The sequence below is a fragment of the Arvicola amphibius genome, chromosome 3 (assembly GCF_903992535.2).
Source record: "Arvicola amphibius chromosome 3, mArvAmp1.2, whole genome shotgun sequence".
Taxonomy (NCBI): Eukaryota; Metazoa; Chordata; class Mammalia; order Rodentia; family Cricetidae; genus Arvicola; species Arvicola amphibius.
In genome coordinates this window covers 125,799,276-125,822,650 of record NC_052049.1, presented here as the reverse complement: position 1 = coordinate 125,822,650, position 23,375 = coordinate 125,799,276, and the positions used below count along the sequence as shown (strand labels likewise).

At 41.5% G+C, this 23,375-nt stretch overlaps 1 protein-coding gene across 1 annotated transcript; it reads right to left on the bottom strand.

Moving 5' to 3' along the window:
• Nucleotides 1–10,666: 10,666 nt before the first annotated feature.
• LOC119808969 (cytochrome c oxidase subunit 5A, mitochondrial) lies at nucleotides 10,667–21,747 on the bottom strand. The gene is made up of 5 exons (XM_038321570.1): nucleotides 21,562–21,747; nucleotides 13,645–13,761; nucleotides 12,129–12,250; nucleotides 11,350–11,473; nucleotides 10,667–10,811 (listed from the first exon to the last, which is right to left on the bottom strand). Exons 1-4 carry the CDS (start codon nucleotides 21,647–21,649, stop codon nucleotides 11,360–11,362), a joined length of 441 nt encoding a protein of 146 aa, XP_038177498.1. The 5' UTR covers nucleotides 21,650–21,747; the 3' UTR covers nucleotides 10,667–10,811; nucleotides 11,350–11,359.
• Between the last annotated feature and the right edge of the window lie 1,628 nt (nucleotides 21,748–23,375).

The window sequence follows — 23,375 nt, the reverse complement described above, 5'->3', positions numbered from 1 at the left end:
CTAGTGAAAATGAGAAAAATTTGACTGGTAAGATATAAGCTTTAGAAAGACTTATTAATGAAAATAAGCAATATCCTCAGATACAGACAGAGGAATTTAGACAAGAGCCTTCTATGCTGCCCCATGATGAAATTGAAGAGGGATGGCCCAAAGGTATTAGAAAACCAACCTTATTATGGAAAAGTTAAATATAACCCCATAGAAATACTAGATTTGAGGAGACTTAAGGAAGATGTTTCATATGGTATGCATTCACCCTATGTGAAGCTGATTTTAAATTCATGGGCAACTCAGAACAGAATTATCCCTCAAGACTGGAAAGATTTGGCATCAATAACATTGGAATCTGATCCTCAGTTACAATAGCGTGTATGGTGGAAAGAGGAAGCTAGGGCCATAAAAGAACAAAATAGGGCAAGAGGTATTAATATTTCCTAAAATCAATTGCTAAGTGAAGGTCAGTATGCTGAATTGCAAATGCAATTTGAATTTGATGACCACACCTTGTTGTTCTGTCAGTTCGCAGCCTTAAATGCTTGGAACAAGGTTAAAGAACCAGAAATGAGTTCTGATCATTAACTAAAATTATTCAAGGCACAAAAGAAGCCTTCACTGATTTTTTGCAAAGATTGACTTCATCTGTATATAGAATAGCACAGATTCAGAAGTCAGACAAATATTAATCGAATCTTTGGCTTTTGAAAATGCCAACTCTGAATGCAAAAAGGTAGTCAGTCCTCTAAAGGCAAGATCGCTACCAGTAGACAAATGGATTAGAAATACAGCTGATATTGGATCTAATACTTATGATTCAACTTTAATCAAAGTAATCTCTAAAGGTTTTAAGACACACTGTCAAATGTCTTGGCTGTGGCAAGCAAGGTCATTTCAGAAAGGATTATAGGAAAGACATTCCTAGAAACAATTTTTTTTTTCTAGAGATAATTCAAAAAGAAGGTCCTTGCCCTCTGGGGTGTGCAGAAGATGTGGCAAAGACTGATGTTGGACTAATGAATGCAAATGAACAAGGGGAAATAAAAGGTTTTTTTTTTTGCATTTTACAACATAAAGCATATTGCAGGTATATCACACAATCCTACAGAATAAGCAGTTACAGAAAGATCTAACCATACTTTAAAAGATATGCTTATTAAACAGAAAGGGGTAACAGAGACCCCCCTCAGAGATAGGTTACACAGTGCTTTAACTTTTTCAATTTTTAAAATGCTGATGAGCAAAACAACAGCTTCTGAGAGACATTAGATTGTGGGGAAAAAACTGCTAAATTAAACCAGACTATATATTCTAAGGCTGTCTTAACTTCAGAATGGAAGTCAGGAAATGTGTTGTGTTGGGGGAGATGTTATGCCCCTTTGTTTCCACAGGAAATGAAAAGCTATGAATTCCTTCAAAATTAATAAATATTAGATTTAACTGGGAGAGACCTCCTGAAAATCTTGGCTTCAGACATGAAGGAAGAAACCAAGAAAAACTACAAGACAGCTGATCCCTCTACATGGGAACAGCTCTGAGAATGGATGAGGCAGGATAAATCTTGTTGGCTACAGAGTTCTCACGACTTATTATTAGATGCCATCCTTTCACATGGCATGGATAGAGATTGACATTACAGTTTGATTATGCAGTTCAAACAAACTTATGGAGTTGACAGATACCTTTTACCTGCTCAAAGATAGAGCAGAGAATCATATTTAGCTAATTTATGTATACCACACAGTCCATACTTGTGTTAATGCAGATATGTATGTTACCTTTAAAAGTTTGTATGTTTTTAGAACAAACGAACCAGATACCAATGAAGACAAGTAGCCCAGGTGATCCAACCTCTCAGAGTACTTCCATTGTTGTTTCCTTAAAAATCTGCATCCAGGATAACTTCAAAGCTGCTAGATGAGATGGTCCAGCCTCACAGACAGCTCCAGCCAGGGCTTCAGTTAAGCTTTATACCTTCCCATCACACAGAGACTGGACAATAAAGAATACAGCTACCTCTCCCAGGACTTGAACATTACCTCAGTTTTCTCAGGGCCCCCTACAATGCTGTCACCTCCAGATAGCAGGAAGCAATTTTATGAACACAAAGACCACATTCTTAAGAAATGGGGTGGGTGGGTATTGGTCGTTCAGTGGGCTATGGATGTTTGTCATCATTTAGGGGGGTTGGCTGCAATTTGTTTCTGGCCATGGTCATGGAGGAAACTAAGCAAAGGTTAGGCTCAGAGATTTTGTTCTTTTTCTTTCCTCTGTCCTTCTTTCTCTCTTATCTAGTGTTGAAAATGGGATGGGGGATAAGGGATGAAAAGAAGAAAAGGGGGATATAGCAACTATAGGATAAAAGGGTAGATTATTGAATCTACTTTTAAACTAAAAAGCAACTCCTAGTCTCAAATATTTTACACTGGTATGAATTTTTGTATATTGATACACATTTAAGGTTATTTTGTTAAAACATAAGGTATTGTACTTCAACAACTCTTTTAAAAATGTAATGTAAAGTTCCTTTTAAAAAATTTTTATTACTTTATTTAGCTTTGCTTTATGTGCATTGGTGTGAGGGTGCAAGATTCCCTGGAACTGGAGTTACAGACAGTTGCAAGCTGCCATGTGGGTGCTGGGAGTTGAACCAGTGCTCTTAACCACTAAGCCATCTTTCCAGCTCTGTAATATAAAGTCCTAGTTCTTGAAAGCTACTAATACAAACTGTTTAGGATAACCAAGAAATACAGGTTAGTAGTTAGTCACCTGTAGCAAACTTGTAGTCAGGTATGTCTTCAAGGTCAAACAGAGATGTTTTAGGAGGGTGGTCTTCAAACACTTCAGAGATCTATAGATTATGGCATTTAAGGTGTTTTCATAACATAAGGCTTTTCATGATAGTGAGATATGTCTGCTTCTTGCAGCACCAATCTACTTCAAAGATGAGCATTGAAGAACCTCCATATGGAGTTTGCTTTAAATGTGACAAAGCTAGTCACTGGCAAGAAATTGCCCTTTCTTCAACTGCTGAGTATGCTGTCCAAATAGGACAAGCAGGACACAAAAGAAAGTGACAGTCAAACTTTGCCAAGACAAATAGGTCAATCCTTCAAAATTTCCATTTTACAGGAAAGTCGGTCAGATATTCTAGGCCTATAGGCCAAAGATGGATACCCCAACATTGCAGAGAAACCTTGGGTGACTATCCAGGCAGCCAGCCGTATCTGTCATTTCTCTAATTTTGGAAGTTGCTTGCTCTGCCCTTCCTGTTTACTCAGGTAATATTTTATCCTTCTCAGGTCTCTGAGGGATTGAAAACTAGATAGTTATAGTTTTAGTTTTCCTTGTTACCAATTTTAAAAAAGAAACAAAAGAGATGTAAAGTTTATAAAGGTTGAGAGACATAAAAGCTTGTTTATCTAAGAAAATGTTTTAAGTTCTAAAAAGATATTTTTAGCTTCTGATACAAGTTATGATAGAAAGTGATTAAGGTACAAAACTTTGGACTAACCAAGACAGGATAATAGATAATAATTCTCTAAAGCTACTAAATACAAATAAACTGGTCATTTTGAGTGTAATTTTTATCTGATAGTTGTCCTTATTGTATATAGTTTTATTGAGTTATAGTTAAAATCTTTCCTTTTTATTTAGAAAAAAAGGAGACAATATTGCAAAGTATTTGATCACATGTGCATCCCCCAGTTTTCATCAATTAAATAAAACCTTGGGACAAGTGGTGGAGGCAGCAGCTAATTGACAGGAAGTAGTTATAGAGAGTTAGAGGGAGTCAGGAAAACAAGTAGAGATATACACAGAAAGTAGTAGGGAGGAACTTTGAGTGTGGTGGTCTTTTTTGTTTGGGATGATGGAAAGAGTACTTCATTCTTGGTCACTAGCTAAGAAGGAAGGTCAGCTGAGTCTTTATTGATAAAATAGAAGGATAGAGACTTAGTTAAAATGGTCTGCAGTGGCAGAGATGGTTCTGGTGGGACACAGAAGTCCTGCTAGGCAGGGCAGTGACCATGGAGCTACAGTAGATAGCTTGAAACTGCAGTAGATTAAGGTGCAGTCGCTGTACCAATGATAAAACAAACAAGGATCTACCATGGCATCCTACCCAAGGCCCACCATTTTTTCAAACACTTTGCTTGCCAGAGACCTTGGCCACAGGCATGTTTCCACACTTAAATACAATCTTGGGGCTGGAAGTATAGCCGGTGGTAAAGTCCTTGCCTGGAATGCACATGGTGTCTGTTTATTTGGGGAGGGGGCTGCTGATCTCTAACACAACAACAAAGATGACATGAAGGTACATACATACAAGCCCAGGACTTGGGAAGTGGAGGCCAGAGTTCCAGACAAGTCTGGTCTGTCAGTCCTTGTCTTTTAAAAAGAACAAAGATTTTGCAGTAACAAAAATAAATCAGACGCTAGAAAGCAGGGTGAAAGTGCACTCTTGAGTCTGTGTGTGGCAGGGTACAAGGCTGTGTCAAGACTTGACTTTTCTAGCCCCCAAGGGATGTGCTTTAGTCTGGCTGAAAATAAGCTCCAGATCCTTGTAGAAACAGCCAAATATGAGGCTGTTCCACAGCTAGCGTAGCTCACAGGAGAGGCCAATATTGTGCAAAAACTGATGGATAGGAGAAAAGAAAGGATTTGGGGCTACAATTTTTTTGAGGGGAAAAAAAAAGAGTCAAACTCAATGGAGTCTGTTACTTTGGTTTATACTATTTGTTGGACTTGTTTTCTTTTTAGGCAGATTCTCCACTCGCACGTAGCCAAGACTGGCCCTGAACTCAGAATCCTCTATCCTTGGTTTATCAGGTACTGGAATTACAGGTTTGCACTACCATGCCTAGCTATTGGTATCATCTACTTCCAGAAACACATGACTCGGTTTAATGTTCAGTTTTCATGTTGAAAAGAAGCTATTAGTTGCTCCTTTTATACAATGGCACAGCTGGATGTTGTGGTACATGCCTTTAAGTCCAGCACTCAGAGGACCAGGAGTTCAAGACTAGCTTCAGCTCCATAGTAAAACTAACAACAACATAAATAAAAGGTGGAGGGTGCACAGCCACCTGTGACTCCAGTTTCAGATCTGGCCCCACCCTTCTCACCTCCACAGGCAACAGGCACATACACTCATCTAAACAAATGAAAAAAACTGGAGTTGGGTGTAGGTGCACACCTTTGATTCTAGTATTCAGGAGGCAGAGGCAACCACATCTTTCAATTCAAGGCCAGCCTAGTCTACATAGTGAGTTCCAAGATAGCTACATAGTGTGACCCTGTCTCTCACACACACACACACATACAAAACGCCTGAGAACTAAGTTACCAGAAGGCACAGCTGCACCAGCTGACTATTTACAGACAGACTGTCTTAAACTTCAGTGATTGAGGGAGGCTAGACTTATGCTTAATTACAAATTGTCTTGAGTTGTCTCTGCCTTTACATAGCCATTTATTGACCACGTCTGTATGTAACTTAACATCCATTCCCTTGGAAAGAACTCCTAAGCTTCAGCCAACCTAAAAACCAAGTCTGAGTGCGCTCATCAGCACCTGGGGCCTATATGCAGGTTTCTCCTGCTTTGTCCTAACCAACTGACAGAAGACTGTTGATTTACATCTTTGTTCTGTTTCTAGAAAAATGTCTGTTACCACATTTAAATACGGAATTTGGAGTGTGTAACCTAATCTGTGTTCCTGGGTCATGGTCACTATTTGACTTAAACTATCTTCCCCTTTATGTGAGAGCTCTCTCCCTTTTTTTTTTTTTTTACATAATTAGCATTCTAAGAAATTTACCTCTCTCTTCTGAAAGAAGCAGTAAAACTTAGGCTGTTAGAGGAGACTCCAGAGCAAGAACTGCCACAGGACACAGGTCACAAAGCCCGCCCTTCTGCCTCCCCCAGGGTCCTGAGACCCAAGTCACAGAGACTGTGCTGACTCCCCTTCCTTATTCCATTCAGCAATAACTTCATTTCCTGGGATGTGGAAGGTGTTATAACAAGCACTGCAGACCACAGGAAAGACACTTGGTCCCCAGTTCATTTTTTTCTTTGCTGGTGGGAATGGGAGGGTCTTGAGAGATCTTAGCTATTAGAATCAAAGACTTCCATCCTGGCTCTTTAAGCCCTCCTGTCCTTTTTTATGACAGTCAGCTGTGCTCTTAATATTTCCCATGTGTTCAGGAAATGTACAGAATCTACTTCCAAAAAGCTCTAATTAAGATGTTTTTAGAGTCAGGTTTGGTGGCACAGGTGTGCCAATCCCAGCATTTGCGAGTTGTGGAGGCATGAGACTCAAGGTCATCTTCAGCTACACAGCAAGCTAGATGCCAGCCTAATTATATGAGACCCTGTCATTCTTAAGTATATCTGTTTACATGTATATTTTGGATGCTGGGAAAAAATTAATCAACTGCAGAAGCAGGTCCAGTTTTGGAAAGCCAAGCACAGCAAAGAATTATCTCATTTTTGCTATAGAACTAAACTTAGTCAGTGTAGGAAAATGGCTAACTGAACAATGCTTCTACAAAATAGAAGGCCTTGTAACAATGAATAGAAAAGACTGAAGAACTTATGGAACTTAGCGGAGAATGGCTAGATTTAGGCATTTCCCCAACACAGCCATCACATACACGACTGTAATAAGATAGTCTTTCATTCTCATTGTAGTCCTGTGAGGTACTACACATCTTGTGAAAAAAAGCACAGCTCAAGAAAGATAACTACCCAGTTATATGGGTTCTGTTGCAGATACTAGAGAGGGGCTGGAGAATACAGCTCAGTTGTTGAATGTTGCCTAACAAACACACAAGGTCCTGAGTCCATTCCCAGCCCTGAGAGTAAACGACACAATTTCCTTGGAGTAAGACCAATACTCACAAGATCAGGCTAACCCACAAAATTCTAAGTCACCAGACTGAAGCTGACCCATGAAATCAAGATTAGAGAAATAGCCAAATTGTCAAACCAGTTTCATTGGTGTGATAGCAAAGTGGCCTATGTATGCCTCAATCCTCCAACCCCCAAAAAGGGTTTCTCTGTAACAGTCCTGGCTGTCCTGGAACTTGCTTTGTAGACAGGCTGACCTTGAATTCAGATATCCGCCTGCCTCTGCTAGGATTAAAGGCATGTACTACCACTGCCCAGCTTTATACCTCAATTCTTGAAGCTACCTGTATTAGCCAGTTTTGTTTCCTTTGTCTTCCTTCCCTAGACTTATAAGGAAAGCAATTTAAGTGCCCTATCCATCCTTTCATTTGTTCCTAACCCCTTTGGTCCATAAAGGCCACTGGGAACAATGAAGACGAAGCTGCCTGATTCAGAGGTGGAGGGGCAGAGGATGGACTTCAGTAGTAAAAACACTTGCCCTCACCATTAAGCTGTAATTTTGTCTGAGAAATTGCTATTTGGCAGATGAGTTTTAACACAGGTCTGAATCTAAACCTGATTTCTGACTTTATTCATTCTGCTGCTTGCCATAATCTGGTAGGAAGATGTAAAAAGCTAGATGACTTAGCCAGTAAAGGCATTTGCCACTATGTCTGACAAGTACCAGAACCACACAGTGAAGCCAACCGAATCTTCTAAGTTGTCCCTGAACTCCAAACACACAAACACAAATGAAAAAAAAAAAGCTAGATTAGGTCTGGCGTGGTGGCAAACACTCCTCCTACTCCACCCCAGACGTTTCTGTGTGTTGCCCTGGCTGTCCTGATACTTGCTCGTAGACCAGGTTGGCCTCAAACTCAGAGATCCACTTGCCTCTACCTCCCAAGTGCTGGGATTAAAGAAGTATAACACCAAGCCCATCTTGACAAACACTTAATTTCAGCAATCAGAAGGCAGAGGCAAGCAGATACCTGAGTTTGAGGCCAGCATGATCTAGAGCAAGTTCTATACACAGCCAGGACCACATAGAGAAACTGTTTTGAAAATCAAGACAAAAAGCTAGGATCATCATGTCCCTCCTGAGAGGGATACAACTTATATATCACATAACAGAAAGGGTTTTGTAGCTCTGTCCGGCCTGGAACTCACTATATGTGAACTCAGTGATCCACATGTCTCTCTGCCTCTCAAGTGTGAGACTAAAGACATCTGCCATCATGTCTAAAATAGCATAGCATTTGTACCAAATTGCCTAGCTGAAATTTAATGTGTGAACAGTTAGAGGCTGATTATGGAATAGTCTACAATGGACTGGACTGCAAAAATATAAACTTATTATATTATGCTTTTTGGGGAGTGGTGGATACTAACAATTGAACTTAGGGACTCAAGTATGCTAGAAAAGTACTCTATCATATGCTACTTTTTGTTGTTTTTCGAGGGTTTCTCTGTGTTGCTTTGGAGCCTGTCCTGGAACTAGCTCTTGTAGACCAAGCTGGCCTTGAACTCAAGAGATCCACCTGCCTCTGCCTCCCGAGTGCTGCAATTAAAGGCTTGCACCACCACCACCCGGCTGCTAAACAACTTTTAACAGTATTTTTTTGTGTGTGTGTACATGTATGCTCGTGTGCACACTGGTGTGAGCATCAGAGAGTAACTTGGAATTTGTTCTCCTTCCATTGTGTGGGCTGTGGGGATCTGACTCAGATCATCTTGCTTCACAGCAAGCACCCTTGCCTCGAGTCATCTTGCTGGCCTGAAAACACCTATTTCTTAGAGCTGATTCTCACCCTATGGGTGGTGACCCCATCGTGGTTTGTTGAACAGCTCTTTCACAGGGGTCACCGAAGACCACTGGAAAACACAGATATTTACATTATAACTTCATAACAGTAGCAAAATTAGTTAAAAAGTAGTAACAAAACTAGTTTTATGGTTCAGGGTCACCACAACATGAACTGGATTAAAGGTGGCAACATTAGGGAGGTTGAAACCACTGGTCTATAGTATAAAGATACACACACCTCATTTCACCAAGTCAACCTTTAGCCTAATTTATATCCCAAGGACCCTCCATGGAAAGCTTGCAGCTTCAAACTTTAAATCCTTCCCATTAGTTTTACTCTTCAGAGTCTAAGAATCCTGCCCGCATAGCACTTTCTCTTCTTCACACCAAGCTCCTCTTTTGCTGATGGCATCACTTCCCTCCATGTTTTCCCAGAATTCACTCTTCATCTAATAAACTGTAGCCAAAATGACTTAAAGAGCTTTTCGTTTGTACTGCTGTCACCGTGACCCAACATCCTCATTAAGTTACTGTACAATTGCTCGGCCTTCTTCCCTGCCTCTTTCCTTTCTTTAGCTTCCCCCTCTCCTATTTGTTGCTATTGTTGGTGTTGGTACAATGGTAGACATTCAATGTTTGTATCATGAAGGCTGTTACAGCATTACCTTAGAAACAATTATACACCCTGGTTGATAGTTGTGAACTTTGTTCCCTCCTCGACTCCCTCCTATGGCAACAAGGAAACAGACAATTTAAATAATTCTGAATTCTTCCAATTAAAAGCCAGGATGGGTGTGATGGTACACATCTGTAGTTTTATTATTTGGGAAGTAGAAGCAGGAGGATCAGAACTTCAAGGGAGAAAAGAATCCTTTCTTCCCACTCCAGTGGTGAAAAGGTCAAATATAAGACAGTTAAGTAAAATTACCTTTGGGGTCTAGGATTAACAACACCCTATCCCAATTCTCAAATGTCACATCCTTAAATGTCTTTTATTACCTCATAGTACCTGTATGTATGTTCACATAACTTTTAAATTTGCTGTATTAGGGAGTTATTCTAATCTATCTCTCGCCACATCCAAAGGATCCTCTAAGGACAGGCCATTAGCTTGAGTCCCTGGGAGGAGTTATGAAATGGAAAGCAATGGGTAGGATCATAGGAAGAGCATCTGGAGGAAGCTAAGAAAGCAACAATAGCTGTCTGGCTAGATTGGAGCTGTGGAAAAAGTTGGTTCTCACAGCAATCAATTTTGAGAAAAAGGGCCACTAGCTGTCCACCAAATAAATGTACTCACTGCTTTGGTTTATTTTACAACTCTACTTCTTGAGAGAAAGAGGTTTTCAGGTAGGGGGTGAAGTTTTATCAAAGGTGGTATCAATACCTTCCAAAGTGGGCTTACTGATTGAACACATGCATGGATTTAGTGTATATTTTAAAAAAACAACAAAACCCAAATTTATTAAAATTAATTTTACCAACAACTCCTGGCATGGCTTTAGAACACAAGGCATCTGAATTTCAACTTACTACTTTCCTGTTACAGTAATCTGACTGACTGTACCACTGTCACCCAGACCTATAAACAAAACGCAGAGAGATACTTTCCAGTATTATGGGGTTTCTGAAGTAAAACAAAGTTGTTCTCTTAGTTCTTTCAAGGGCTAAACCATTTTCTAATCTTTTATCACAAGAATTCCAAAGCAACCACAGCAAACACAAATACTGATGTCTAAGCTAACAGAGCTGCTCAAGCAGGCAGGGAAAGCACAGGCACTTAGAAGGGCTGGCTGCTACACAGCACATCCTCCAGACTACCTTGATGACTTTGTTTTTGAGAAGGGGTTTTCTCTGGCTCCCTGGCTGCCCACAATCCCAGAAATCCTCTGCCTCCTGAATGCTGGGACTAAAGGTGTGAGACACCATGCCCAGTTCAGCCTCTGCTTCTCAATGCAAAAAATGGCACAATACCTAATTTCAGTTCAAACTCATTTCCCTTTATTAAAGTCCAAGTTACTATTACATGGTTTGATACTCAAAGGAAAATTTGTTCAAATAAAACATTTCCAGGCGACTGTTTTAATCAAGTAGCAATAGCAGTGAGTCCTTGGGAAGCCCATCTGTAGAGATAAAAAACAAAAACAAAAACAAGAATCCAAAGAATTAGCAAACAAAGTGCTGAGAGGAAGGTATCTTACCTAAAATCACCTTTGGTACTACAATCCCAGTTCACCACCACCACTCTGGGGCACTTTCTGCTTTTAATACAGTCCCAGTCAACTTACAGGGACTAGCTCTGCGGCCTCTTCATAATTTTACCACTGGTACTTAGCTTTCCTTTTTGATCATAAGTGTTTAAAACCAGGTAATCCTAGAACTCAGATCAATGTAAACTAAGGGATAGTAATCTGGGGGTTGTTCGAGATGGCTCAGCAGAAAAAGGCATTTGCTGCTGAGCCTGACAACTTGAGATGAATCCCCAGGACCCACGTGGTGGTGGAAAACTGACTTCTGTCTGGATTCCACAGTTGCTCTGGCACAAGCACGCTTCCCTTCCCCACACATATGAAAACAAATAAACATAGCAGGGCAGTGCTGTCATCAACCCTCCACTCTCTGAACTGACTCTTCTGACTTGGTCAGGGACACACTACTTACAGACGGGAGTTTACACTTTGTCGAGGCCCAGTTCCTCTGGAGTGGAAATTCCCAGTTCATTTAAAGTTGGTCTAAGTTCCTGGATGACATAGGGATAGATTTCCTTATGAGGTCCTGCTTTGTCCTGTTGGTAGTAAGAATAATCTCTATTAACAAATGAGACTAGAGAAGCTTTTAATCACAATGGCAGGGCTGGGGTTATAGTCAGTTGGTAAAATGCCCACTAAGCATTCTACTGAAGCCTTCCAGTTTGATCCCCAAACCATAAAACCAGGTGTTTACTCCTGTAATCCTAGCACCTAAGAACTAGAGGCAGGAGGATCAGAAGTTCAAGGTGGTGATGACAGAAGAAAAGGTAATTAATCAGGCATCAGAAAAATTAAATTAACACAAGGAAAGTTTTAAAATTTGCTTGCAATTTAAAGGCCTAGCTGCATTAACTACCAGTGCTGAATGACTGATAGCTTACAGAACCCTTAATTACCTTACACATCATGCATATGGTATTGTCACTTTTCCCCTTACAAACCTTAAACCCCTCTCCCCCAAGACAGAATTTCTTTGCGTAGCCCTGGCTGTTCTGGAACTAGCTCTATATACCAGGCTGGTCTCGAACTCAGAGTGCTGGAATCATCACCACACCCAGCCTTAAACCTTCTTACAGAATATGTCCTTTCGTGGAGAATTGTACTCAGAGGATATTATGTGCAAGACTAATTCTGATAAGTGATATGACCCAACTACTCCTGGAACAACTTTAGCATTATTCTCTTACTGACCTTAACAACTTCCAAGATGCGAACAGCACTAGCAAAATCATTTAACCGTCTACATGCACGCAAAGCAGCATCAATGATTTTGGGCTCAGGAACCAAATCATAACCAACAAGTGTGTTCATCCCTGTTAAGTTAAAAAAAGAAGAGTCACATTAACCCGAAATACCCTTTTTAAAATTTAAATTTTTAAAATTTAGTTATCTACTTTCCATGGCATAGCTCTCTATATTCTTTCTGAATCATGAACATGTGACCTCATTAGTTTGGACCACTGTTCTTTTATCTGTAAAATGGGATTCTACCTGTAACAAACTAGTAAGAACACTTGTAAATCTTCCACAAAGAATTAGCAGAATTATGCAACAATATTAAGATTAAAGGAAACACCCTAGAGCTTTCGTCAACCTAGAGTTTACATGCTTAACTGTGAATTTGTACAATATAGGGATTTTAAAATCATCTAAAAACCACTAGAATACCTAAGGAGAGATAATGAGATCCAAATCGGGCATTAAGACGTTATAGAGAAACATTAGTGTAAAGACTTAAAAAACATTCAACCAGAAAATGACAGGGCATGATTACTTTTGTGTCTGCACAAAACGGCACATCATGAAAATTGAAGACTTGATGAGAATGCAGAACTGCTGTTTTTTCATAGGTTATTCAGTAAGAACTTCCCCAGCTGCAGCAAGATGAAGCCATTACATTCCAGCAGAGAGGTTAAAAGCACTTGGGTTTCTTGCTTTTATTATTGTAAAATTTGAAGGAAAAAATACAAGCAAGTAACAACCATGCTCACATGGTTATATAAGTTATACATAAGTCTGAGATGACTTATATAGTTAGTACACAGACAACTTATGACTGATAAACACAATACCATTACATACATAATACTATTTGTTTCTGCTTTTTTAAAAAATCTGCAACTCATAACTTAAAAAACAGAAACCTCAGATGGGGTGGGGATCAAATAACTGCTCATGTACATTAGCTGAAGGCACAGAACTAGTAACTGCTCAGCTATCCTGTATCTGCAGCAGTGATTTTCAGTGAGGGTGGTTTGTCATTAGGTAATTACGACACTGGGCAATATCTGGAGATGTTTTTGGTTTTCGTAATTGTGGTGTATTTATTAATGGGTAGAGGTCAAAGATGCTATTAAACACCCTCCAGTACAGAGAACAGGCAGGCACTCACAACAAAATTTTCTGGGTTAAATGTCAGTAGTTCATGTGTTCCCTCTCTTTCTTCCAGTGCTAGGGACCAAACCCAGAACCTATGATGCTAGGCAAGGGTTCTATTATTGACTATTATACTCTAGCCCTGCTGTCTGTCTGGTTTAAAACTCATACTTTATAGGAAACATTACAGAAGTTGTAGGCTTTCCTAACCACAAGCTGTGTGACAATCACCAGCTCACAGTTTGTTTCAAACTAGTTGCTTTCAATAAAGTAGTGAAAATTGTTCATATTTACACACCCAAACAGACAGATATGTCTATGTTCCAATTACCTTTACGCAATTCCCAGGCATCGATGTCTGGCTTGTTGAAGTATGTCACCCAGCGAGCATCAAACTCCTCATCTGTCTCATGTGATCCATGAGAATAGCAGCGAATGGACTGGACAGCTACAAAGGAAAAGAACAATGACTTCAATAGCAATAAGACTTTTGAAATGTAAATGCTGTATCATGTCCTTAATATAGAAGCTGGCAGAAGAAAGAGTAGAGAATAACAGAAGAGGACAAAATATATAAAGAATGTTTAACATATATTGTCTAATGCATTAAGTTGTCTTTTTGTTTATTTTTGAGGCAGATCTTGCTATGTGGCCTAGGCTAATTTCAAGGCTAGCCTGCCCTACAGTGAATTTTTGGCATAGCCTGGGCTACAGAGTCTCAAGAAGCAAGAAAAACAAAATTTAAGTACTAACAAAAGTAAAACTGTCCGTGTGGGGGTATATTCGCATGAATGCAGGCACCCTGGGAAGCCAGAGCTATTAGATGTCATGGAGCTGGAGTTACACTGTGAGCCTTCTGTTAGTCCTGGGAACTGAATTCCGGTAGTACTGTGGTAGAGCAGTTAAGTGCTCTTAACCAATGAGTCATTTCTTCAGTTCTTATAGTGCGTTACAGCCTTAATATAACTGAAAAAATAAAAATAAAAAATGTAACTGATAGAAAAGGAGAGAAACAAACAAAATGTATAATAGCTATTTTAGGACTGTGAGATCAAATGAAAGGATTTACATCTTGAGCAAAATATCTGCTTAGTCCCAGAAGATCACACAGCCCAAGACCCAATTTCCAGGGACAAATTTTCTGCACAATCTTGGTCCCAAACAAATTGGAACATGTATAACATGTATAAATGGGCTGAACATAGATATGCTTTAACTTCTTTGGCAAGGAAAAAGGTCTCTAAACCTAAATGTAGCTGACATCTAAACATTTAATCAAAACTACACATATATTCGGTATCTCAGAAGACTAGCACATTTTATACACCACATTTTATAACCCTCTATCTCATGGTTACCTGGAAGTTCTAAGCTACCTCTTCAAAAACTAAAGTTATCCTTACTTAAACTGGAAGTATAAAATGGTATAACCACTCTCAAAGACTGCTTAGTGATTTCTTATCAAATTAACGCATAGCTACAGGAGTGGAGAGATGGCTCAGCAGTTAAAAGCACTGACTGTTCTTCCAAAGGACCCAGGTTCAATTCCCAGCACTCAAATGAAAGCTAACAACTGTCTTAAACTCCAAGATCTGACACCCTCACACAGACATACACGCAGGCAAGGCACCAATGTACATTAAAAAAAAAAAAAAGAAAAATAGGGGCTGGAGAGAGTGCTCAGAGGTTAAAAGCACTGTTCTTCCAGGGGTCCTGAGTTCAATTCCCAGCAATCACATGGTGGCTCACATCCACCTGTGATGAGATCTGGTTACCTCTTCTGGCATGCATGCAGGCAGACCACTATATACATAACAAATAAAAATAAAAAATTAAATTATAAAAACCAATATAATCCAGTAACTTTCCTCTTAAATATTTACTCAAGAAAAAATCCAAGTATATGTACAACCTCCTAGAGTTAAGTTTTTTTTTTTTGTTTGATTCCTCTATTCCCCAGTGGTTAGCTCCCAGGGCCTTGCCTGACTACTTTTTTAACTCTGGGTCAACTGTTAGGTTTACCTTCAACCTAGAAAAGCACTTTATGATAGCCAATTTCTTTTGTTTACTTCTAAGGTGGATATGAGTGCTAGCTTTGTTTTCTAACTGTAAAAACAGACAACCAGCAACTGTAAATTCAAGCCAAGGTGGTCATGCCCTTCAAGATTTGATTATGCCATCCTAGAATCCAAATTACAAACTGTTACATGAAGAGGGGGGGAACATGCTGGGTATAGTGACTCACGTCTGTAATACTAACACTTTGGAAGTGGAGGCCAGCCTAGATTACAGAGTAAAATCAAATCTCAGAAAACAGAATAAACCCTTATAAAACAATCACTTGAGCCAAGCATGGGGGCACTTTAATCCCACTACTCAGGAGGACGAGGCCCACCCTTGAGTTCCAGACCCACCAAGGTTATAAGAAAGACCCTGTCTCAAAAACAGTAAGATAAACCAAAACCAAACACCAGGTATACACACAACCAGACTATCCTATGTCCCACAAAGTTTAAATTGTTCTAAACCCAGTAATGGGTAGAACCTATTCTATGAGCTAAGGACCTGTCCTTAGACACTCCTCCCACAAGTAAGGCAATGTTTTATTTATATATATTAATAGATAGGTTTTATTTTTCTCTTGAGACAGCATTTCCCCACATATTGAGGGCTAGTCTGAATGCTCCATCCTCTTGCTTCAGCCTCTCAAAAGCTGGAATTAGATCAGGTCCAGCTCTTTCTCGCACACATAGCTAACACTTTGTTTTTAGAGAAATTATACAGGCACCCCCCTCCTCCACCCCAGCACCAGCACCCCAAACACATTCTCTTTGCCTAAGTGGATTCTGTGTGATGTGCGCACACGCACACATGTACATTTTGAGACAGGGTCTTATGTCGTGACCTAAGCTGGCTTGAAACTTGCTATGTAGACAAGAATGACCCTGAACTTTTGGTTTTCCTGCCTCTACCTCCAACTACAGGCATGCACTACCATGAAATACAAATTTCTGGTAATTATTCAGTACTTTGATACAACCTAAAGGCCATCAGAGGAGGAAAAGAGAAGTGTGAAAATACGAATGTTTCAAAAAATAAAATAAAATCTACTCTGGGCTGGTAGCTCAGCTGGTTAAATGCTTACCTAAAATGCAGAAAGCCCGGGGTTCAATCTCCAACATCGAGCAGGTGGGGCGTAGTAACTCAAACCTATAACCCGGCGCCTGAGAGGCAGAAGCTGATCAGAAATTTACTGTCATCTTCTGCTACCCAGACTACAGGAGTCTCCTTCCACCCAGCTGCCCAAAAAGATATTTCTAACACTGCTTTTGACATTCAGTTCTACAAGTTTAGAAAAACCTGACACTATATATTAGAAAAATAAAATACAATAAAGGGCTCATTAATCCTTTGTGTTCAAATTTAGTTAAATCAGATGGCTTTCTGCTTGAAAATTAAACAGACAAGAAGGCCCCAAGAACAGTCCCTTTTGGTAATGGTAATTCTAGGAATGAGGGACAGAAGGAAATGATATGCAGGGTGCACTAACAAACTGACAGCAGGGTTATTTAGTGCAAAGCTCAAGACCTCAGGGCTTAAGGGTTAAGCACCTGCAAAGAATACAAAGTGCTGCTTCAGTCCAGCACTTTATCAAGAGGAAAAACAAAAAACAAAAAAAACCCTCCACCCTTCCAGGGTAAGAATGTAGGAGCCAGGATATCATAATTTCCAGGGCTGACTAGAATTTGACTTAAAACACTGACTTAGGAGGTGGAGGAAGGAGTATCAGGAGTCTAAGGTTATCCTTAGATTCAAGGCCAGCCTGAGCTACAAGAGACCCTGCCTCTAAATTAAAAAAAAGAAAAAAGAAAATCAGGGCTGGAAAAATGGCCCAGTATGTTTGGATCCCAGAACCCACATAAAACACTGGGTGGACATGCTGTCCCAACTGTAATTCCACTCTCAAAACGTAGAGGACCCTGGAGCAAACTGACTAAGGAGGGAGATTTATCCTATCAGAAAGTTTAAGACTATAAAACAGAGGCTCTCAACCTGGAGGTTAAATGTCAGATATTCTGCATATCAGACATTTACATTAGAATTCATAACAGAAGCAAAATTATAGTTATGAAGTAGAAACTAAACAATTTAATTGTTGGGGTCACCAGAACATCAACTGTATTAAAGGTCACAGCAATAGGAAGGTTGAGAACCACTGCTATAAAGAATGTATCCCGAGGCTGGAGAGATGGCTCAGAGGTTAAGAGCATTGCCTGCTCTTCCAGAGGTCCTGAGTTCAAGACCCAGCAACCACATGGTGGCTCACAACCATCTATGAGATCTGGTGCCCTCTTCTGACCTGCAGGTGTACATGCAGGCAGAACACTGTATACATAATAAAATCTAAAAAAATAAAAATAAAGTTGAACACATTATTAAAAAAAAAATGTATCCCAACACCAACCAACGACCCCCCCACCCTTCTTCAATTTATTTTACCGAGATGGGGTCCCAACTCTATCCCAGACTGGTCTTTATTTTTTGGTTTTTCGAGACAGGGTTTCTCTGCAGCTTTTTTTGGAGCCTGTCCTGGAGCTAGCTCTTGTAGACCAGGCTGGTCTCGAACTCACAGAGATCCGCCTGCCTCTGCCTCCCGAGTGCTGGGATTAAAGGCGTGCGCCACCACCGCACTGCTATGGTCTGTAACTCTTAATGATTCTCCTGCCTCAGCCTCCCTAGCTCTAAGTCACCATGTCCAGGTTCTTCTTTTTTTTTAAACAGTGTTTCTCTGTGTAGCCCTAGTTGTTCTGGAACTCTCTGTAGATCAGGTTGGCCTGGAACTCAGATTCGCTTGCTTCTGCCTCCTGAGTACTCGAACTAAGGGAGTGTGCACCATCACCACCGGCTTACCCAGCTTCTTTTTGACTTTCAGTTATAAGACACATGATCTCATACCAATAACAAATCTCAACCTTAAACTGAAGTGAATCACAATAAACCAAATATGCTTTGCACATTTCTGTTAACCATGAACCAAACATAGGACGAGTAGACTATACTTGGCATGATCATATCAAGCCTTTGTGCCAGACAAGGTGTCAAGAGCTGCATTATCTAATTTAAACCTCACAGATACCAAAACATTATATTTTTGTTTGTTTCAAGACAGGATTTCTCTGTGTAGTAGCCATGGCTGTCCTGGAACTGGCTCTGTAGACTAGGCTGGCCTTAAACTCAGAGGTCCACCTTCCTCTGGTTTCCCAGTCCTGGGATTAAAGCTGTGCAGCACCCAAAACATTATCTCAACTGCCAAAAGACAACCAAAGTTTACGGTCAATTAGTATGTACAAGGTCACACAGCTAAAAAGGAATAGACACCATTTGCAACCAATACTGCCCCCTTGTGGCAGTATTTAGGTATACTATACTATATATATATATATATATATATATATATATATATCTGGTACAATCATCTAAAATGAAGCCTTTGGCTTCTGAATTATACACCAACAGAAAGCCTCAGAGATAAACCTAGAGGAGAACTTTAGTCTATGGTTTTTGTTTTTTTTTTTGTTTTGTTTTCTTTTATTTTAATTTTTTGAGACAGGATTTCTCTGTAGCTTTGGAGCCTATCCTGGAACTAGCTCTTGTAAACCAGGCTGGCCTCAAACTCAGAGATCCACCTGCCTCTGCCTCCTGAGTGATGGGATTAAAGGCGCATGCCACCACCGCCTGGCCAGTCTATGGTTTTCTTTAAAAACAACAATAAACCTTTAACATTTTCCAAGCCTTCTTTAAAAAAGCAGAAAATTTCCCTAACGTAACAAACTCCTGAAGTTCAATGCCCTCCCCTCCAAAAAAGAAGAAAAAGCAGATATTTTCCTTAAAAAAAAAAAAACAAGCCGGGCGGTGGTGGCGCACGCCTTTAATCCCAGCACTCGGGAGGCAGAGGCAGGCGGATCTCTGAGTTCGAGGCCAGCCTGGTCTACAAGAGCTAGTTCCAGGACAGGCTCTAGAAACTACAGGGAAACCCTGTCTCGAAAAATCAAAAAAAAAAAAAAAACAAAACAAAACAAAAAACAAAACAAAACAAAACAAAAAAAACAAAACAAAAAACTTCTAGCTAAGTGTGGTGCTGTGTCTCTAATCCCAGGATCCAGGAAGCGGTGGCAGAAGGGCTGCTACAAGTTTGATATCAGTCAGATCCACACAGTAAATTCCAGGCAGGCCAGGTCTTTACGGGGTGACCCCAACTCAAGAACAAAACTTCCACGATATTTCTCTATATGAAAAAAATTAGACAGCATTTTAATACCAGGATAGTCCAAACTTAACTAAGAAAGAGGAAACAGTCCCACAACTAACAAAAAGTCAGTTTCTCTAAGTAGGTATCATTTTTTTTTCTGTAAACACAATCATCTCCTTGGCTTTTTAAAATGTATGTTTTGCCTGCACTTCATAGGGTGCCTGAGGAAGTCAAAAGAGGGTGTCAGAGCCTCTGGATGTGGGTGCTGGGAATAGAACCTGGGTCCTCTGTAAGAGCAAGTGAGCCGCGCACCCCATGGGTTTTTTAACCCTAACCCTATACTTACTTGATGTTAGGTTGTTAATATATAAAAGACAAATTAAATGAAGCAAAAATATTCTTTAGGTTCAAATTATTAAGAAAACATAATTTTGGAGTGTCTGAGTTACTTTTTTTGTTGTTTTTTTTTCGAGACAGGGTTTCTCTTTGTAACAGTCCTGGCTGTCCTGGAACTCGCTCTGTAAGGCTGACCTCGAACTCACAGAGATACGCCTGCCTCTGCCTCCCAAGCGCTGGGATTAAAGGCGTGCATGCACCAACACCATCCAGCATTTGAGATACTTTTTTTGTGTGAGACAGGGTCTCTCATATGTAGCCACCGTTGGACTGAAATACAAAAAAGATCCACCTGCTGCTGCCTTCCTATGAGTGCTGGGACATCATACCTGGCTGAATTATTTTTATATTAACACACAAGAACAAAATTTCATAATGTAGTATACACTACCACCACAGACCAGGATCCACGTACAACTACTATAACTAAAAGTACAAAGCTTTACTTGAGCTGGGTGTGTTGGCTCCCACCGAAAATACCAGCACTTGGGGGGCAGAAGAAATGCACTAAATTCCTGGCTGGCCTTTGTGAGTTCTAGGCCAGTCTGGGCCTACATAGAGACCCCGTCACAAAAATACGACTATTTCTTTGAGTTCAAGGCTGGACTGGTTTACATAGCGTTCCAGGACAGCTAGGGCTACATAGTGAGACATACCAAAATCAAACAAAAACAAAAAATAAAATATATAGTGCTAGTGGAGGAGGCGGAAAATGCACTAAGCAGCAGAGCAATTATCTAGTATGCAGGAGGCCTTAGGTACTGCCCCAGCACTGGGGGCGGGCGGGCAGTGATGGACACAAAATCTCCAGCTCACACAGAGCGGGAAACATGCAACAAAACTTAGCGTTTCATAGCTAGCATTCAGGCTTGTAATTTTAAATGGGGGGAGTGGGAATTCATGAAGTTTTCCCATGTTTGTACATTCAGGATTCCTGGGTATTTGGTACCCAACTTTGGAAACGTTAACATTCTTACGGTTAATACCGATCAACATTCAGGCTCTGCTGCAAATTGTAAGAAACCACCACATATGGTCATCTATTTTAAACACGGATATAGAGCGCGGCTCAACAGTCCTTAAACGTGACGGCACAGAGTTATGAAGGTGACATAAAAAACGCCAGCAGAGAATTGCCCGATTAAGACTAAAAGTGTATTGTGTCCCACTGGGAAATCGAATAATGTTCTAGGAAACGCAGGGCGGGCGGCGCGCCCCGAGGCTCAATGTCACCTTCGTCAAGACGCCGTAGGCCGGCGGGGCCACTCCCGGTCAGGTGGCTGCGGGGTCAGCGCCGGAATGGTCACGGCCCAGAGACTGAAAGGAAGCGCTGAGCCCTTGTCCTCAGCGACCCCGGCAGGTCCACACCTGACGGGTCGGGGATCCAGCACCAGGAAGTGGCAGGAAGGAGGCCTGGGGGGGCGCTTCCTTGAGTCTCCCACACAACTCCAGACGGCAGCGGACGGTCTGCGGTCACCGGGCTCGGCGGCCGGCTCGCAGGGCAAAGGCTAGGCCGCCGGGGAGCCTACCCTCGAGTGGCGGCGGGAGCCCAGGTCACAGCAAGGACACGCGGGTGCGGGCTGTGGCGGGCGCGGGCCTTACCGGCGACGGGGCTGGGGGCCGAGACGGGGTGCAGAAAGCCTCGGGCGGCCGCGGCTGCGGTACAGCGACGAAGGGCAGCGGCAAGCATGACGGCGACCGCAGCGCACTGGCTGAGGCTGAAGAGAAGCCGGTGTGAGCTCGCGGTCGGCTCAGCAGCTCGTGGGGGCCGGACTCACGCACCGACGCACGCTGGGCGGAGCCGAAGGCCCGCCCACTGCGAAGCTCGCGCCTACGGAAGCGGGTGGGGTACCGTGGGGTACGGCGGCACGTTGAGGACAAACTAAGCCAGCGCTTTGCGGATGCTGCTGGGCCTATGACCGGAGTCCCGTAGTGAACATCCTGGAGTGGGAGGAAAGGCGGGGCACGCAGCGGACCCTGTGGGTTTTGGGATCTGACAACGGAGGAACTATCAAAAATTGGAATTGTGCCGATAATAACGTCAAACTATAATAAAAATAACCGCTTTGCCCCGCGCGGTGGTGCAGGCTATGATCCTAGCATTCTACAGGCAAAGAATTAGAGTTCCAATACCTCCTCTGCAGGCTGTGTCTCAAAAAATATTTTTTTTCTTACTGGGCGTGGTTTTCAGGCCAATAATCTCTTTGGAGGTTGAGGCAGAAGGATGGGAAGGGGAGGGGTGATTCAAGGACAGCTTGAGTCACATTATCCCCTGTCCCTTTTTTAAAAAAATGCTCAATCATTTTTACAGATAAGGAAACAGACTTAAAAATTAGATTTTGGGGGTGGGGGTCTAGGGAGATGGTTCAGTGGATAAGGTGCTTTCTGTGTAAACATGAGGACCGGATTTAAGATCCCACAAAAACTCAGCTCTAGTCTAAACACCAAGCTCCAAGTTTAGTGAGATTCCTCTTGGGAAATGAGGTGGAAAGTAATGGAGGAAGATAACTGATGTCAACCTCTAGTATCTGATCTGCTTGTACGTGAATATGCATGTACATACGCACACAAACACACACACACTGGGACTCACCTCTGGTATCTGCTTGTACATGCATATGCATGTATACACACACACACACACACACACGAACATGGGACTCACCTAGATGTTTATGGTCAAATACTTGCCTCACTCCTTTCAATAAGGCTTGGATCAAACTTATTGAAACTAGCAGTTTGAAACAATCCCATCATTACCTTCCAGTTTTCTGGCTCAAAAGTGTAGGCAGAGGAAAACTAGACTCCCTCCTCAGGGTCTCACAAGCTGATCAGTGTGTTAGCTGTGTCTGTGTCTCGTCTGAAACTTGGAGTCCTCTTCCAAGGTCATTCAAGTTGTTGGCACAATTCAGAGTTTGTTTCTTGCTACCAGCCAAAAATATTCTTAGCAGCTGGAGGCCATCCTTGCGTCCTCATCCCGTAACCTACCTCCATAGACTCTGTCACAGTGCCTTGTTTATTCCTTAAGCCAGCAGCAGAGGCTCTCCGATAGATTCACCCTCTGTTAAAGACCCCTCTGCCAGGAAATGGTGGCGAATACCTTTAACCCCAGCACTCAGGAGGCAGAGACAGGCGGATCTCTGTGAGTTCAAGACCAGCAACAACCAAAGAAACAAAACAAAACCCCTCTAAGCAGGTGGTGCATTAGCCTATAATACTAGCACTTGGGACGCAGGAGGAGGGTCGCTACAGGTTCTGAGCCAGCCTGGTCTACATAGTGACACATCCAGCCTGGGTAGGAGTTTTATATATCATAGCAAGACCTTGTCTCCAAAACTCATACACACAGTCTTCACCTGATTGGTTCAGGCCCACTCTGAGTAAACTTTTGATTAACTCTGAAAAAAACTAATTCA